Source organism: Ovis aries, chromosome 16 (assembly GCF_016772045.2).
Source record: "Ovis aries strain OAR_USU_Benz2616 breed Rambouillet chromosome 16, ARS-UI_Ramb_v3.0, whole genome shotgun sequence".
Lineage (NCBI taxonomy): Eukaryota > Metazoa > Chordata > Mammalia > Artiodactyla > Bovidae > Ovis > Ovis aries.
Window position 1 is genome coordinate 32,100,974 of NC_056069.1, and position 19,985 is coordinate 32,120,958.

Here is a 19,985-nt window from a genome sequence, read left to right on the forward strand (position 1 = left end):
AAATGGTATGGACCTAACAGAAGCAGAACATATTAAGAAGAGGTGGCAAGAATACACAGAAGAACTATACAGAAAAGATCTTCAGAACCCAGATAACCATGATGGTGTGAACACTCACCTAAAGCCAGACATCTTGGAGTGCGAAGTCAAGTGGGCCTTAGGAAACATAACTATGAACAAAGCTAGCGGTGGTGATGGAATTCCAGTTGAGCTATTTCAAATCCTAAAAGATGATGCTGTGAAAGTCCTGCACTCAATATGCCAGCAAATATGGAAAACTCACCAGTGGCCACAAGACTGGAAAAGGTCAATTTTCATTCCAATCCCAAAGAAAGGCAATGCCAAAGAATATTCGAACTATTGCACAATTGCACTCATTTCACATGCTAGCAAAGTAATGCTCAAAATTCCCCAAGCCAGGCTTCAACAGTACATGAACCGAGAACTTCCAGATGTTCCAGCTGGATTTAGGAAAGGCAGACGAACCAGAGATCAAATTGCCAACATCCATTGGATCATGGAAAAGGCAAGAGAGTTCAGAAAAAACTCTACTTCTGCTTTATTGACTACACTAAAGTCTTTGACTGTGTGGCTCACAACAAACTGGAAAAATCTTAAACAGATGGGAATACCAGACCACCTTACCTGCTTCCTTTGAAACCTGTATGCAGGTCAAGAAGCAACAGTTAGAACTGGACATGGAACAATGGACTGGCTCCAAATTGGGAAAGAGTACGTCAAGGCTGTATATTGTCACCCTGCTTATTTAACTTATATGCAGAGTACATCATGTGACATACTGGGCTGGATGAAGCACAAGCTGGAACCAAAATTGCCGGGAGAAATATCAAAACCTCAGATATGCAGATGATACCACCCTAATGGCAGAAAGCAAAGAGGAAGTAAAGAGCCTCTTGATGAGAGTGAAAGAGGAGAGTGAAAAAGCTGGCTTAAAACTCAACATTCAAAAGACTAAGATCATGGCATCCAGCCCCATCATCACTTCATGGCAAACAGATGGGCAAACAATGGAAACAGTGACAGACTTTATTTTATCGGGCTCCAAAAGCACTGCAGATGGTGACTGCAGCCATGAAATTAAAAGACGCTTGCTCCTTGGAAGAAAAGCTATGACAAACCTAGACAGCATATTAAAAAGCAGAGACATTACTTTGCCAACAAAGGTCTGTATAGTCAAAGCTATGGTTTTTCCAGTAGTCAGGTATGGATGTGACAGTTGGACTATAAAGAAAGCTCAGCACTGAAGAATTGTTGCTTTTGAACTGTGGTGTTGGAGAAGACTCTTTGAGAATCCCTTGGACTGCAAGGAGATCAAATCAGTCAATCCTAAAGGAAATCAATCCTGAATATTCATTGGAAGGACTGATGTTGAAACTGAAGCTTCGATACTTTGGTCACCTGATGCAAAGAGCTGACTCATTGGAAAAGATCCTGATGCTGGGGAAGATCGAAGGCAGGAGGAGAAGGGGATGACAGAGGATGAGATGGTTGGATGGCATCACTGACTAGATGGACATGAGTTTGAGCAAGCTCCGGGAGACGGTGAAAGACAAGGAAGCCTGGCGTGATTCAGTCCAGCCTCTGCAGTATCAGCCTTGCAGGGGTAAAAGTTCATTTGGTGCCCAAGCATCTCATCTTTGTGTGCCCTTTGGGGTATGTTTGAGAGACCTCTCACATATCTGGAAGGGGGAGTAAGGCCCATCCTGGTTGTTAATTCAGAGTATTTATTTGCAAATTAAGCACCCAGCTCTGTATTAAAAATGGAATATAGCATATCAATAATCATAGGCAGTAAAAAAAAAGTGCTTTTGTAGCCCAGAAACTGGAATAGTATTATAGTATTTTAAATTATTCTCATACTACAATAATAAGAATAGCAGCTATTATTCATTCAGTACTTACTATGCTTGTCACCAAGCACTGTGATAAGGCTTTTTCATGCGTTAGTTAATAGAATCCTCCCAAGAAGCCATGGGGCAAGGTCTGGTATCTTCATTTTGCATATGAGGTGGCTGAATTGTGGACAGAATGACTAATCTGTCCAGTACTGCTCTGGAGCAAGGGCTGGAGCCAGGCTGAAATATAGGATGGTTGGCCCTAAGCTCTCTCCCTTCACTGACTGCTGCCCCCTCCTTTAGTTTCCTGGCTCCTCCGGGGGACCAATAGCATCATCCTGGGACTGATGACCACCACTTAATGGGGTCTCCACTAACCTTGCCTCTTGGTTTAGGCCTTCCCTGAGGGTTGGGTGGACAAGAGAAGATGATAGTTTGAGCCTAAGATTTTAAAGAGCATAAAGGTACAACATGAGAATATACAGAAATGGAAATCATACCAAGTGAGGGGCAAGCAATACACAACTTGGATGGTGATTACACTGAAAGATCTTTGTCTTCACTCTTCTTTAACGGAATACCCGTAAAAATGGAAGAGAGAAGTATCACAGTCCCTTATCGAAGATAATGAATTTAACAGAGACAAAGTCGATTTTCTACATAGGAACCAAACCATCTTACACATATCTTAAAAAAAACAAAAACAAAAACCCTATGGCTCTGCACCACAGAGGAAGTCAGCTGGGCTGTGGCCTTCAAGGCTTGTCTTGGTCTGGCCCCACCTAACCCTCTGAATTCTCCGTCACTCTCCTTGTCTTCCACCTTGTCCTAGCCAGCCGCCTGCTTTCCTCCAACCTGCCATGTCAGCCAAAGTGCCTTTCCTCTGTCTGTACAGTCTTGCCCTCAGATAGTCACATGGCCTCTTTGACCTGTTTTATGTCTCTGCTCTCAAGTACCACTAGAGGGGCCTCTGAAGACCTCATTTAAGGTCTCACCTGAGCGCTCAACAGGCACACACACTCACGCATGCTCACTTTCACACGTTTACTCTCCCACATGCTCCCGTTTACAGATACACTCATGCTCATCCATACACACCCCACACTTTTACACATACTCACACACGCATACTCACCTGCTTTCCCCCACTCATGCATAGTCACACTATACCCACGATTACACACTGTAATACACACCCACACGTGCTCACTCATACTCACACACTCACCCTCAGACACTCTCATGCACATGCAGATATTTACACAGTGCTAACATTCTTCCTGGCTTTACTTTTCTCAGTAACCCATATACCAGTTGAAATTTAATTTTTTTAAGTTTTTAAAATTTTTTTCTGTCTTTCCTCACTGGAAATTAATCTTCAGGAGGACAGGGACTTTGTGTCATCACTGCCATATCTCCAGCATCTAAAATAGTACCCAACATATAGTAAGGGCTTAACTAATATATTTGAATGAATGAATGGGTGAATGCATTTAGATCACCAAAGCAGATTATTTCCATTCCCACCACTGCATGACACTCAATGCATTTTCATCAGAAAATTCATGGAGAAAAATCAGAAAAGCATGAAGCCCATACCTTCTGATATAGAACATCTGTACAGATCCTGGGCTCTGTAAACTGTGATTAGCCCCATCTGTCCAGTGACATGAGAAAGTCTCCAGTTCAGGTGAACGGCACTTGGTGAATTTAAGATTCCCAGAAGAATCTGCAGAATAAAAAGACAAGTCATGAAATCAGGAGGGTAATGGATGGTCCTAATGAGACACATATTTAAAGTGATCAAGAGCAATCACTTCTAGAAATGCTGTTTCTCTGGGCCATAGCTTCAGAGCTGTTGTCAGTTACTTCTGTTAGCCCTTGATTCCAGGAACAAACCATTTTGTCTTTATTTCCAACATTATTTCTTGGGGTGGGGGGTGCTGTTTAAGAAACCAGAGTTAGAGATGAGGACTTGGGTACAAGTAGTTTACTAGGAGGGCGACTCCAGGAAAGGAAGAGAGGGATGTGGAGAGCAGAGAACCGCTAACAAGCGTGTGCTATTCAGCTCGTTCCCATAGTGGCCGGTGGGGGCCCAACCCCACAGAGGTCCCTCTGAGAAGCTGTGCAGTGTGCCTTCCTGGTACCCTTGTCCGGAAGACCAGGGCGTTATATGCCAACTCCTACTTCCCAAGGCTGAGGGCTGTCCGGGTAGTACTAATGCCCATGAACTTCTAGGCTGCACCTGCACATGGGTCGAGGGTCCTTGCTAGACTTCTTAGAAACCTAGACAGGGACCTGAAATGTGCCCAGTGATATGCATGGTGGCAGCTGCCCACCATGGATGACTGTCTTGGCACCAGGTGGGCCCAATGGATGTCATGTGGGGACCACAGCATTCATTACAGAGCCTTTTCTCTTTTTATCAATTTTTGATGAAAAGTTACTAACGTTTGCCTTCTTTTAAAAGATTCAGCCAGTAAACTTATTAAATAGATAGCTACTTTAAACAACTTATGTATATATATGTATCAATTCTAACATGGGAAGTGGAGAAAGCCACCTAGATGTGAGGATATTAGCAGACTCCTCTGCGTCTATGAAATCTGCAGTAGGTCTGAGGCAAAACACATGTTGGTGTATCAGTTTTAATTGTTCTTCTGATTTCCATGCCCATTTTGAAGATGGTGGTCAGCGTTAATTAACTGAAGCATAGGAGCTTGTATGATCTGTTGCAAATGAAAAAAGTGTGTGTTTTGTTAGCCAAACACTTTATTATACAGGAGAGTTACTGGAAAAGTTCCTTTTTCTATTAGCTGATGCACTGGAAGTGTTATTTTTAGATCCTTCCAGAAAATCAGTGCTAAATAAACCACATTTAAGCCTCAACTAACATGTTTTAGGGCTTCCCAGGTGGTTCAGTGGTAAAGAATATGCCTGCCAATGTAGGACACGTGGATGTGATCCCTGGGTAGGGCAGTTCCTCTGGACAAGGGAATGGCTACCCACTCCAGTATTCTTGCCTGGAGAATCCCAGGGACAGAGGAGCCTGGTGGACTATAGTCCACAGGATTGCAAAGAGTTGGACATGACTTAGTGACTTAACATCAGCAACAATAAACATGTTTTAACACCTGCAATGTTGAGGAGGAATGCACATTTTGACTGCTCTTTTGCACAGAATGTGAGGAGAGGAAATAGACCAGATTTCAAATTGAGAGATCTGTGATCTAGTCTCAGCTCTGACAATATTTAGCCTTAAACTTCCCAAGTCATTTGGGCCTCAACTTCCTCAGTAGAGAGGCTGGAACAGATGAACTCTTTCTTAAACTTTATGACCTCACTTTTACAGTTAAGTGACATGTGCTGTGCTGTGCTTAGTTGCTCAGTTGTGTCTGATTCTTTGCGACCTTGTGAACTGCAGCCCCTGAGGCTCCTATGTCCATGGGGATTCTCCAGGCAAGAATACTGGAGTGGGTTGCCATACCTTCCTCCAGGGGATCTTCCCAACCCAGGGATCGAACCCATGTCTCCCACATTGCAGGCAGATTTTTTACCATCTGAGCCACCAGGGAAGCCCATGAATACTGGAGTGGGCAGCCTATCCCTTCTCCAGGGGATCTTCCTGCAGTAGGAAGAACTAGAATTGAACTGGGGTCTTCTGCATTGCAGGCTGACTGTTTACTAGCTAAGTCACCCAGGAATCCCTTAAGTGACATAAACAGCCGTTAATAACAATGTACATAATAAAAATATAATTTTGGCATTTGAGCCGAAACCACCAGAGAACACCAAATGCAAACACCATTCAGGTTCCTATAACCTCTGTGCAATAAGCCTGCCACATACTGGTAAGAATAAATCCAATCAGAAAACTTGAAACATGAAGGAAAAAAATTGCTAGCTTGGGGGAAAAGAACTTAAAAGAATTAATTTGAAACACATTTTGCTTGCTTCAACTTACTATTCCTGATTATTCTGTTTCCTTTTAACTCCAGATGTATAAAAAGCCCCATATCATCTTCCATTTTAAGTAAGAAATAGGAAATTCATAGTTGTGGTGCTAATGTGATGAAGTAACAAGCCCACAGAGGAATCCTGCTGTAGACCAGTGCAGCAAATTTACTTTTTTGGTCTTTTTTAAAATGTCTGTCTTTCATTGCCTGCCTTCCTCATTTTTTTCTTCTTTGTGGCCTCTTCCTTGCCTTCCTTCCTTCCTTTCTTTATGGCTGGGTGTATGCTGTTAGGTGCTGTAGCCCCATGGATCCCAGCCTCCTGTTATCCACAATCTTAAGTATGTTCTCCCTTTGAGCAACTTGCCTTGAATCTGTGGAATATAACAGCATTGAGGGGATGTTGCATCTGGGATTAGGATACAAAAGACTGTGACTTCCGTCTTGCTGGCTGGCTGAGTCTCTTGCCGGTTTTGCTGAAGCAAGCTGCCATGGTGGTGAGAACCACACAGCAAAGAACTGAGGGTGGCCTCTGGTCCACAATTAGTAAGAAGTTGAGGCCCTCAGTCTAACACCCCTCCAAGAGCTGAATCCTGGGAAACAATCACTCAATGAGCGTGGAAACCGATCCTTCCCCAGTCCACACCACAGATGAGACCATAGTCCTCACTGGCACTTTGAGCACAGCCCTGTGAGAGAATCTGAAGCAGGTCCACTTGCTAAGTCCATGTGGAGGAGGATAGGGAAAAATACTAACCATAGTAAATATTTGAGTGTTGTTGATATATAAGGAATAAATCTAATATATTGGGCTTCTCTGGTGGCTCAGATGGTAAAGAATCCACCTGCAATGCAGGAGACCTGGGTTCAATTTCTAGGTTGGGGAGATCCTCTGGAGGAGGGCATGGTACTCCCCTCCAGTATTCTTGCTTGGAGAATCCCCATGGACAGAGGAGCCTCGCAGGCTACAGTCCATGGGGTTGCAAGGAGTCAGATACAACCGAGCGATTAAGCACATCAGAACTTCAAAGAAGAATGTAAGAATGACATAAGTCACAAATAGAATTTGTCACAATGAGCATAGGAAAGGGGGTAAATTCCCTTTTGGAGGCAAGAAGAACTGCAATATAGCTGGCTGCTTCTCTTTTTCTTAGTTTCCTCCAGCTTCAGCTGTTACCACTGTGGTTGAAGACATTCAGCATTCCTAAGTCCAGTTCCTTAGAGTCATACTGAGGTTTTCCAAATCTGAGAGGTACTAGCCTAACCTTAAAATGAGAACCTATTAGATCTAAAAATCCCAGTAGAAACTTGTTCTGTGTTTCACTATGAAGATGACCGATGGTTACGATACTCTTGGAGTTCCTCTCTGACGAGCCACATACAGTCATTTCTAAAGTAGAAATACTTCCTACCTGCTCGTGATTTTTTTTTTTTTTTGTATAGCCCTAAAGACAGTGTAGTACAATATCCATTTACAGCATCTCTTAATGTTGCAATAGACAGGAGAAACCACCTTTGATCCTAAGTTAATTCTCACTAAGACAAATGACTGGAGAAGGCAATGGCACCCCACTCCAGTACTCTTGCCTGGAAACTCCCATGAACAGAGGAGCCTGGTAGCCTGCAGTCCACGGGGTCGCTGAGAGTTGGACACGACTCAATGACTTCACTTTCACTTTTCATTTTCATGCATTGGAGAAGGAAATGGCAACCCACTCCAGTGTTCTTGCCTGGAGAATCCCAGGGACGGCAGAGCCTGGTGGGCTGCCGTCTATGGGGTCGCACAGAGTCAGACATGACTGAAGAGACTTAGCAGCAGCAGTAGCAAGACAAATGACTATTTCCACTCAAGTGGTCCTGCCTCCTGAAGAAATGTTAGTATTAACAATGCTCAAGATTCAAAAATATTAACAAATTTGGGATTCATTTTTATTCTCTTTGGAGTTCCATTTTGAAAATAACTGTAATGACATACTTATTTTAGTTATTATTGCTAGCTTACATACATCATGCTATATATTACATCATGTTGATAATATCATGCTTATATTATCTCCTTTAACACTAATAACAGCTCTAGAAGGCAAGTACTATTTACACTTAGAAATGGGTAAAACTGGAGTTCAGAGAAGTGAGCTGCCCATATTTATATTACTGTTGTATGCAGATGGGATTAAAACACAAATCTATGTGATTTCATCTAAACTATTAGTACTAGCAAAAAATAGTAGCTTTTTTTGTTAGATAATTCTTTTTTGCTTCTCAAAAATCCCCAGAAAGGAAAGATGATAAGCAAACAAATGTGCTCTTAACTAAACTCTCGGTAATCTGTAACCTGGCAAGCCCTAAGAGCAGGATTTCCTAACTGTGACTGCACATCAGAATCAACGGAGGAATTGTTAAAGATACTAATGCCTTGGGTCTACTCCCAGAGGCTTGACCAAATGTAGCAGGGGTGCAGCATGGGCATTGAGATTTTTAAAATTTCACCTATTGCTTGAAATACGTAGCCCAGGTTGAGACAGCCACTGCTATAGAGAAACACAGCTATATGTAAGCACTGAAAAGTTGGCTTTCCGCATGTTAGGTTCTCTGATCAGTTCTAGCAGAACTACCAGATCAAAAGCAACACTTGGTGTTAGTCCTGTGAGCCAAGTTCTGGAGGGTGCTAGAAGGATATGATGTTAATTATGGCCTCAAAAGAATATAATAATGGTTCATGAACCCTTGGAGAGAACTAAGAGATATTTCAAATACATGTATAAAACACCACATCTAAATGCTAAATCTGCCCAAATTTCTGGTGGACTATAAACTGGTAATAAAAATTAAAAATAAATTAGTATTCTTACTGAAATTATTACTTCAAGAAAGCTTGAAGAGAGTTTTATTACTATTCAAGTTTTGAAAAGTCGATTTACGTTCAGTCCTGTGATGACAGAAGGACCACTGGGAGAGTGAGAGTGGCTGGGAGGCCCTGCTGGTTGCCCCACATCGCCTTTGACAATGACCATGGCTGACTCTGCAGCCAGACTGGCCAGGCCCCCTTCCCTGCCCAGCGGCCCTCCCTTTGGAGGAAGACAATCTTCCTGGGCAGGACCCAGACATCAAGCAGCTGCTGCACATTGAAATAGTCATTTGCCTTCTTCCCCTCTGTTCTTTCACCCGTCATGCTCTCCTATCCTCAACTCGTGACAAGACACAAACAAAAACCAAATGAAATCACATACAGGTGCCCAGTGTGTGCTTGAGGGTTCAGGGTTAGAAGAGAAGGAAGAAGAGGAGCAATTGAAGTGGGAGAGGAAGGCTGGAAGGAAAGGGGTCTTTGGAAGGAAAGGACAACGTCCTTCCTGGAGCACCAGGTCATGGAGGGGAAGGCAGGCACACCGCAGCCATGTGCCCTTCAACATACAACCTCCACTGCAGCCTGGCATGTGGACCATCTGCTGTCAACAGTCCTGGACACTTGTTATCACCGCTGAAAGGGGTTGGGGGCTCAAAATCTTGTGAAGAGACAACCTTGCTCTCTGACCAAAGCATAACTGAGCGCAGACAGTTGACAGCTGCCTTTTGAATTGGGTGGCATAGATAAACAGTAAGGAAAGAAAACAAAAGCCATTGATATGATTAAGAATGAAAACTTGCAAAGGCATACAAAAGACAACAATTTTATAGAACAGACAAATGAATTTCGTAAGTAAATAAGTGGAATGGGTAAGGTGGTTGAATTGTGTTTCTAAGATGTTACCTTTTATTTTTCTGTAAAGCCTAAATATTTGCTGGTCTTCCTAGGGACTAGGTTCTGGATTGAGGGGCACTGTATTTTGCACACACTTGTAAACACTTAGGTGGAGGGAAAAGAATGCCTTGCCCAGCTTTCTGGAGTCTTCTTTTTTGAAACTATGCTTTGAGGCCATGCATCCCTGGTGGCTCAGATGGTAAAGAATCTGCCCACAATGCATGAAACCTGGGTCTGATCCCTAGGTTGGGAAGATCCCCTGGAGAAGGGAATGGCTACCCACCCCAGTATTCTGGCCTGGAGAATTCCATGGACTGTACAGTCCATGGGGTCACAAAGAGTTGGACACAACAGAGAGAATTTCACTTCACTTCATCCTTCTCCAAAGTACACCTGTTATTTTCAAAGCACTCATCTATTTGAAGAGCTTCAGAAATTCAGTGATTCCTCCACCCGAGAGCATCTTACACCCTCTTTACTAAATAAATGTCTTGTCTTTGATGGATGCTAGCCTGTCAAAATATGGTAAAAGAAATCTGTAAACTTCCTGATTGACCACTATTGTTAAGTAACTAAGGTGCCTTAGAGATAAAATGGGCTTCCCAGGTGGAGCTAGTAGTAAGGAACCTGCCTGCCAATGCAGGAAATTCAAGAGACGCAAGTTTGATCCCTGGGTTGGGAAGATCCCCTGGAGAAGGAAATGGCAACCCACTCCAGTATTCTTGCCTGGAAAATTCCATGGGCAGAGGAGCCTGGTGGACTACAGTCCAAGGGGCTGAAAGGAGTTGGACACAACTGAGCACATAGATAATCTAGTGTCAAAGAACACACGTTTTAAAAGTCTGGTAGGCTTTTTATAACCTACGAATTACCAAGTGGTTCTGAAACTGTGACCACTCAATTTGTATAAGCTATTGGAAAAAAATCTTTAACACTGGAAATTGGCAAAGAATCTAATAAAAGTATTTTGCATTGGACGATACTAAATGTAAGGAATTCACCTTCACGCTTGATTTCCTTAATGGTTCTCTGCAGAACTGAGGAAGGCACAGCTGTAAAATCTTCTGCTTAGGCACTTAATGGCTTAGAGTTCAGAGTGAGAGTTCACAAAATTTCCCCTGAACTATTCATTTCTTTCTTTTTTATTATTTTAAATAATTCTAGTACACTTAAAAAAATGGATTCTTGGTGCATTTAAAACACTGTAAGTTTGACTAAAACAAAGACTTAGTGAAAACATCCAGTTACTTTAAGATGAATGTCAAGTCAAGTGAACTTTACAGGGTCTTGGAACAATATTTGCGGCACATGTGGTCTGGCAGGGAATTTAACTGGATGCAGCCCCTGTGGATAGCTCATCTGTATGGCCGTGTTAGGAAACAGAGCTATGCAGGCAGTACTCTTAGCCTTTAAGCCTCTATCTTTTCACCAAAGTTTGTTTTGTTGTTTTATTCAATTTTCATGGAACAGTTTCATTATCAAATGTATTTACTTCCCTTCTGAAACAGTTGTGGTTGAACATAATTAATCCTAGATTTTAATATTCAAGGTAATTAATTAATCATCCTTTTCCTCTTTCCTCTCTTCTCCATGGCATTTATCCAGGGTATTTAGCTTACTCATTGCTTTCCCTGGTGGCTCAGACAGTAAAGAATCTGCCTGCAATGTGAGAGACCCAGGTTCAATCCCTGGGTTGGGAAGATCCCTGGAGAAGGGAATGACAACCCACTCCAGTATTCTTGCCTGGAAAATTCCATGGACAGAGGAGCCTGGTGGGCTACAATCCATGGGGTTGCGAAGAGTTGGACACGACTGAGCAACTAACACACACACATACACAGTACTTTCCCATTATTTCACTCAATTCTCTAGGACAGAATGATCACACACTTTCCTATCTAAGACTTTCTCTCTTCTCCCATCAATTCTCTTGAAATTGGGTGGGCAGGTGGGAGCATGATTTTCCCTGGTGTTTTTTCTCTGGCTAGGGAAGGGGATCTACCAAGGCAGTTCCAGCTGCTCCAGGTTCTAACAGTGTAACCTGCCAGAAGATGAAAGTGGAGTGTCACCTCCAAGATGCGTACTTACTGCCCTGTAGGATAACTGACTTAGGAAGTAGAACTGCCATAGTTTGGTTTTAATATGTCAAAGAAACAATTAACATTAAATTTAGTAAAATTTATTTTTTGTTTGGTTGAAGCAAGGGACATCTTAGATAATATAGTCAAATAATTAAAATATAAAGCAAGAGGATATAGAATAATTGAAACCTCCAGTGGGAATGTAAACTGGTATAGTCACTGCAGAAAAAGCTTAACAGTTCTTCACAAGTTAGACTGGGCTTCCCAGGTGGCGCTAGTGGTAAAGAACCTGTCTGCCAATGCAGGAGATGCAAGAGACGTGGGTCCAGTCCCTGAGTCAGGAAGATCCCCTGGAGGAGGGCATGGCACCCACTCCAGTATTCTTGTCTGGAAAAATTCCAGGAGCCTAGTAGGCTATAGTCCATGGGGCCACAGAGAGTTGGACATGACTCAGCATACGGCATGCATTGTTAATTTAGGCATGTCACAAAAGAAACGAATCGCCAGTCTATGTCCGATGCAGGATACAGGATGCTTGAGGCTGGTGCACGGGGATGACCCAGAGAGATGTTATGGGGAGGGAGGTGGGAGGGGGGTTCATGTTTGGGAACGCATGTACACCCATGGTGGATTCATGTCAATGTATGGCAAAACCAATACAGTATTATAAAGTAAAAATAAAGTAAAAAAAAAAAAAAGTTTCTACTCACTGCACAGAAGACACTACTAGAGGGGGACTTCCCTGGCGGTCCAGTGGTTAAGACTTCACCTTCCAATGTTGGGGGTGTGGCTTCTATCCCTGGACAGGGCGTTAAGATCACTCATGGCCAAAAATCCAAAACATAAAACTGAAGCAAAATTCTAACAAATTCAATAAAGACTTCAAAATGGTCCATGTCAAAAAAAAAAATCTTGAAAAAAGACTACTGGATCCCCTGGTCATATGAAAATGTCCCAAGTGAAACTTAGCTGAAGCACTTGTGAATGAGGTTATCAGGTTCTTTTTAGTGAAATGATCCCAATTCCTGGAAACAGGTGGCTGGCAGAGGGGCTGTACTCAGAATTAGCACATTTTATGCTGGAATCTCCTGGGGAATTAAAAATAATTACTGATGCTGTGTTCTACTCTTTGAGATTCTACTTTAGCTGATAATATATGGAATCGCCAATTTAGTTATCTGGCCATTGGATTTTTAAAAGCTCTCCAGCAATTTTAAAGGACAGAAGAATTCAAGAACCACTGACTTATATCATCTTTTCCCTTCTGAGTCCAGAAGACATCCTGCTTGTTCCCACCACTGGAGCCTCTTGTCTGGTTCTCACAGTCAAGTTCTTTGCCAGGAATGGGAGGGAAAAGTACATGTGGGTATATTCTCATCCAAGCCTAAAAGTATAGCCATGCTTTGCCAAAGTCAAAACTCTTGTCACTGAAAAACACAAGCCTCCTAAAGTCTCAGGGGAGCCTTCTATCGCCAGAAGAAACCAAATGATGAATGAGTCTTTATTTTCCCCTCCTTGTAATTTTGTCAAGGCCATTTAATTCTCACTGATGATGATGTAGTCTTCTATGTAATTTCATTTCTAAGGTTTGGAGTTTCAAATGCAGTAAAATAGGGTCTTTTGTAATGAGGACACCAAAGCTTTTTAGTTTTAGGGTTACAGGCACATGCAACATGAATTCATTCATTTGTCCACTTATTCAACAATCACTGAACATCTGTTTATGTGCCAGGTTCCAGCTTAATGAACATCATCACTTGCTGGAACAGTAAATATGGTCCAAGGATGATGGCGCAGCAGACAATTTTATATCAAGAGGCTGGGCCAGTTCCCTGAGAGAGAATTGGCCTGGTCATTCTTTCTTCATAACTTTTGCTCTGTGGATACTTTCTCGCTTGGTATAATTTACTCCCACCACACGTTTGAATTCTGAAGTCTATATTCAGATTGTTAAAATGTTTCATGTATATATTTCCATTTCCATAAAAGAATGTCCAGTATGACAAATGCAAAGATAAATATGGTATACACAGCCATGGCCTCCAAAATATGAGGGAACATCTTCCTATAAATACTTATATACATATTTCTCAGGAACATAGCTTGTACTTCTTATCTGTGTGTATATATGAATTTTTAAAGGTCTTTAGTGCTGCAGCAAGGCAGCTGTGTCACTCTTCATTCTTCTAAACTAAGAGCTGTCAACCAGGGTGGGTTTCCTTCCCAGTAGATGTTTGCTGGAGACATACTGGATTGTCATTGCTGGGGGAGGGGTGACATTTTTCAGGTAGAGGCCAGAGATGCTGTGCAACATCCTACAGGGCACAGGAGACTCCCTGTGACCAGATGACAAAGAATTATCTGGTCTAAAATGATGATAATGCCCTCTTCCAAAGAAATAATTAAGACTATTAACTTACAAAGTAGTTCTCCAAAATTTAAATATGTACCCAGAATGGAAAAAGCTAACACAAACATTGATTTTTTTTTTTCTGCTCAACAATGAAAAACATCTTGCATTTTTAACTTGTTTGGGATTTTAAAAAGACTTTCATATAGACACTCTATTAATCAAGAAGCACTTATGTAGTACCCATTATGTGTAAGGTAGTCTTTTGAGTGTTGTGGGAATTATGAAAATAACATGACACATGGAGTCTGCCTTTGAAGAGCTACAGCTCTTCAAAGTACAGAAAATAATATGTGAGAAGCAGTTAACAATAAAAGGTAGTTCCAATAAAGATAATAATTGCTTTAGGAAATCAAAGAAACTTGTGATGACTAATAGCTGAGGGTGGAGAGACAGGTGAAATCTTCAAAGATGAATAAGGAGAGAGTGGTGAACTTATCCTAGTTTGCTGAGATGAGATGGAAAAAGACTGATGATGGTCAAGAACCAAATGCCACGAGGGACATATCTGTACATAAGGTTGGGCTTATTCGCCTTCTTTGGGTTGAATCAGAATCTGCATTCTAACAAGTTCCCGAGTTATCTGTATTATGTACATTAAAGATTGAGAAGCATTAGCTTAAGGCATCTGACTGCCAGCTAAGGGCTCTTTCAAACTGGACCAGTGGTTCTCAATGCTGGCTGCACATTAGCATCACCTGGAGGTCTTTAACAAAATACCTTCCAGAGATCTAATTTAATTAGATGGGGTGATGCCTATATAGTATTAGATGCCACTTATATCTTTAAAAATATAAACACTACTCTCAATGTACAGAGGGAAAAAGACTGAAGTGATACTTAGGCACTGGTATTTTAAAAAATGCCCCAGGTGACTCTAACGTGCAAGCATGGTTGGGAACCTCTGAATTAGAACAATGAGCTTCTATGTTAGATTAGTACAATGAATTCCTTAGCAGATATATTGAAAGGCCCCTTAAATGCCGAGTCCTGTGAAAAACACACCAAATAAGGTTAGCAAGGCAATACAGCATGCATTGAAATCTCTGAGATGGCAGTGTGGTGGACAGCACAAGCCCCTCTGTGGGTGATCTTCCTGGGGTCTCCCAGGAAGGCCCAGCCTTAAATTCCACTGTGTGGAGCAGAAACACATGCTCGCAGCTGTGTTTCAGGGGATTTAAAGTTGCAGTCTTAAGCATATACGGTGTTGTGAGAGTGCAGCTGCCTTAACTGTGGGAGTCATGGAAGTTAGTTTGAGATTCTGTGCCATAGATCCTGGGAGTAGAGCCAGCTCCGGGCTCCAGGACAGCCCTGTGTTAGTCCACACGGTAGAATGGCCACGGCTGCCTTTGTGGGAAATGACTATGTCTCAGTGGAACACATCATACCAAGCCCTGGCAATGCTCCAGCAGCACATTTCCTGAGTCACTGTAGTTCTTCATTTATTCACTCCTGCAGTTCTTGGTTGGAGAGATTCATGTTTTCTGAGAGAGATGCTTTTCAAACTTTAGTATGAGAAATCTAAACTTGAAACCTTGTTAAAATGCAGATTCAGTAGGTAGGACCTGAGGTTTTGAACTTTTCACAAGTTTCTGGATGCTGCTTCTGGTGACCACATTCCGAGGGGCAAGAATTTGGATCTGTGTCATCCAGCGTGGTAGCTGTTAGTGCCATGTTGCTATTGAGGACTTGAAATGCGGGTACTGTGGCCACGATTTTTAATTTTTAATTTTACTCAATTTTAATTAACTTACATTTAAAAATGAAAGCAGTGTAAAATGTTTTTTCTTTAAATATAACTTTGTTTCAATAGGACTGCATTTCATTTCTCTGAAACTCTGGCATCCCAAAGTGTGATGTAAAATACACACTGAATTTTGAAGATTATGAAAAAATAATGTAAAATATCACAATACCATTTTATTACATTGATCATATGTTGAAATTATAGTATAAATATATCTTATTTAATATTTGGCTAAATAAGATATAAAAGTTAATTTTACCTGTTTCTTTACTTTTTTAATGTGGCTAATAGAAAATTTAAGATTATATGTGTGTGTGTGTGGTGGGGGGGTGCTCAGTTGTGTCTGACTCTTTGCAAACTCATGGACTGTAGCCTGCCACGCTCCTCTGTCCATGGAATTTTCCAGGCAAAAAATATGGGAGTGAGTTGCCATTTGCTACTCCAGGGGATCTTCCTGACCCAGGGATTGAACCTGCATCTCTTGCTTTCTGCATTGGCAGGCAGGTTCTTTGCCATTGTGCCACCTGGAAAGCCCCAAAACTGCATATGTAGCACTCGTATTTCTATTTGACAGTACTTGATTAGATGGTAGAACTGTTTTCAAAAGAAAAAATATTTAATTAAAAAAGAATTCAGAAAATTCACTGCATCAGCTTAAACATGGAAGACCTAAAAAAAGTTGCTAAACTGGCAAACTGTATAAATTTGAGGTATAGAGCTAATACCCATTTCAACAAATCCATTCTCTCTTATCCACTGTCCTGAGAAAGCTCGAGGTTTTCACCTAGTTCATGGACACTCATGGGCCACTCAGCAAGAGACCTAATCCAGCCTTCCTGAGCAAAGCCCCTAATCGATATTTCTTTCCTACCTTATCTCCTCTAAAACACACCTACCTCAGTTTCCAGGCTTAGACCCTTGGTGAATAGGGGCATCGCAGAGCAGCAGAAAGAGCACAGGCTGGAAGGCCAGCTGAATGTGGGTGTGAATCTCAGATGTGCAACTTGCTAGAAATATTATATTTTCCCATGTGTAAAATGAAAGCAAAATACCTATCTAGTTGCTGAAAATTAAATCAGATTATTTATATAAAGTGCCTGACATGTGACTGTTTTTCAAGAAAGAATCATCACCGTTATTACAGAGGACAAACTCACCAAATTTAAAATTGCATATAAAGCTCTCGTATTTACTCATATGGATTAGTTAGATCCTCACTCCTTCATCTACTGAGTTTCAAGGCTATTTTTGAAATATAACAGGGCCTTATACATTGTAATAATTTAGTCTAAAAGTATGGTTCACAATAAGAATCTGAAACACTGAAATGGTTCACATAGAACGGTATTTGGAAAAAGTAAAAGTTGGTTGTTCAGTTGTGTCTGACTCCTTGCAACCCCACAGACTAGCCCACTAGGCTCCTCTGTCATGGAGTTCTCTGGGAAGGAATACTACAGTGGGAAGCCACTCCTTTCTCCATGGTATCTTCCCAACCCAGGGATCGAACCCAGGTCTCCTTCATTGCAGGCAGATTCTTTGCCACCTGAGCCACCAGGGAAGCCCAGAAAGATATTTAGGACTAGGCAAATCTACTCAGAATCCACAAAAATGGGAACTACTTTCTTATTCATGTATCCAGTCAGTCTCAAATGTAAAATACATTTTTGTCCAAAGTAATGGGCTCTCTAGGTTCTATAGCAGGGTTGATACTTTAGGGCAGCTAACTGTTGATTGTGAGGGCTATCCTGAGCTTCCCAAGTGGCTGAGTGGTAAAGAATCTGCCTGCCATTGCACGTGATGCAAGAGACACGGGTTCAATCCCTGGGTCGGGCAGATCCCCTGGAGAAGGAAATGGCAACCATTCCAGTATTCTTGTCTGGGAAGTCCCATGGACAGAGGAGCCTAGTGGGCTACAGTTCATGGTGTTGCAAAGAGTTGGACATGACCGAGTGACTACAAAACAACAACAGTTCTGAGCTTGGAAGGATGTTTAGCATCATTCTCTACCCATGAGATGTCAGCAGCTCTGCCCTCTCCCCCAGTTGTGACCACCAAAACATTTCTAGCTAGTGCCAAATGTCCCCTGGGGGTGAGAATCACCCCTGGTAAGAACCAGTGCTCCATGGGAATGTACCTCTCACTTTGGTACCTCAATTACCAATGCCCTGATTATACTGAAATTACACTTACAATTAATAAATGGAATCACTTTTATGTATGTTAGTAAAAGCATTTTACTTAATGCGTAAAAGTTCTTTTTGACTACCAAGGACTGAACTTCTCGTATGTGCTAAGTTCTTGCCCCATACTTCTCATCTCGACTTGACATCTCTTCTTTGAGGACCTTTACTTTATAGATTAGGAAGCTTAACTTCAGTAAAGATACAACATTTTTAGCCAAAGCACAAAGCAGCAAGTAGCAAGGCTGCGGTTTGAATCCAGATTCTTTTCATTTCAAAATGTTTTTTCTCATACGCTGCCCTGCTGCTTTCCGTTTTGTTTGGGTTTTCTCTTTACGGTAAGGTTGCTTTTTTGGCATCAGGCTCAGAGATTTATCAGCTTCTATGAGCTGTCAGATAGCATGCAGAGACTAGAGCTTAGAGATTAAGTGTCCTGTACTTGGTCTGAGAAGGTCTTGTACTTCACCTTTTAACCGATGCAAATCAGAAGAGCATGCTCATAGTCAGAATCATATGTATCCCTAACTAGCAGTGTCAGATCCCCTCATGGAAGCAAGAAACTAACGACAGTCGCTGCCTCTGTGAAGTTTTCAGTCTAGTTGGGGAAATAAGATGTACACATATAAAATGATCAGAAAATAAACCATTTAGGAAATACTGGAGTAGCTGTATTGATCCGTATAAAGAAAGGGAGAAGCAGTTTAAATTACAATGGATCTAGAATCTTTCGTAGAAAAGTTTGGATGGGAGGAGAGAAAAAATGGAAGTGCATTTTAGGAAGTTAATCATTTATAACAGATATTATGCTTCTAAATTTGCCATTGTGAGTTAAGAGAGGAGGTTAAATGCACCTTGGTGAATATCTGCTTATCCACAGGTAGACAACATTTCACTGGGGGAACTCTCGAGAATAAAGGACATACAATCATGGCCCATATTTGCTTCTCTCTCTCTTCCAAGTCAAGATTTCCACTCACTTCTAACCATAACCCAAAAGACAGACAAACATATAGAAGAATTAGAGAAGCAGCATTTATTACAGACATAAAAAGAGAATTCTGGGAACATGACTCTGGAAATTCTAAACAGAAGTTTATATGTAGTCACACGCTCTTAGAGCTGTGACTATGGATATACTCAGCGAGGCCCACCGTTTCACTCAGCTGAAGAATATAACGTTAAAAAAGAGAGAAATGAATTGGCCAAGGTTACACAGCTGGTAAGAAGCCAGGCTACGTGTTCCACTGCCTCCACGAAGTAAAAATCACGGTCACTAAACATGACGCTCTGATGATTATTATGGATTTACTTCACATCTGACAACCTCTAAAGCCTCACCAAATTTCAAAGTGTCACATTTATAGAGTGAACCAAGCTAAATCCTGAGCCCTAGACTCTATGACAATATTAAACCATGTCTTGGATCCCCGTTTTAAGGAAAAATAGGCCACTAATTAGGCACTTTGAAAGCTTTTAAGAAACCCAGATGAAGTATTTTAAGTACTAACATTCAACCACGCAATGAGTCCAGAATTCCATGCATAATTAACCTATTTTTATTACACTAGATGGCAGCAAATAGGTATCTAGGTATATAGTCAGTTAACTAGGAAGCTGAAAACAAAATGAAACTACACACAGATTGTAGTTCATATAATATTCACTGAATAAAGTGGAAGTCCACAAGTATTAATCTCTTGCATGCTCTCAGACATTCTTGAAGTTGTGGTTCTTGTATGTTTTTTACTGAGATTCCTTCTTATGTATAGTAGGGTGCTAAAAATTGTGGTGAATTGTTGCAATGTTGAACTGTAGAATCATTGGCTTTTGGCAGGTAGGGCAATATTTTATTTATTTATAGACTCTTTTCTCTGGCTATCAGAGGACAGGGGATGTGCAGTAGTGAAAAGACAGGTCTGGGAAGAGATGTTGCAGTATATGACCATTACGATGCACAGGGTGGAAATGTCTATAAACAAAAGCAGGCTCTAAATACTGGCAGGTATTAAGAAAAATTAG

The 19,985-nt window shown here is 41.5% G+C and overlaps 1 protein-coding gene across 11 annotated transcripts in view; it reads right to left on the reverse strand.

The window, feature by feature from the left end:
• Positions 1 to 19,985, reverse strand: part of GHR (growth hormone receptor) — a 298,291-nt gene that overhangs the window by 33,097 nt on the left and 245,209 nt on the right. For 10 of the 11 annotated variants that reach the window (XM_042233625.2, XM_027979937.3, XM_060400209.1 and 7 more), the window contains 1 exon segment: positions 3,456 to 3,585. In XM_042233625.2, coding sequence (XP_042089559.1) covers positions 3,456 to 3,585 — 130 coding nt within the window. 11 annotated transcript variants of the gene reach the window in all.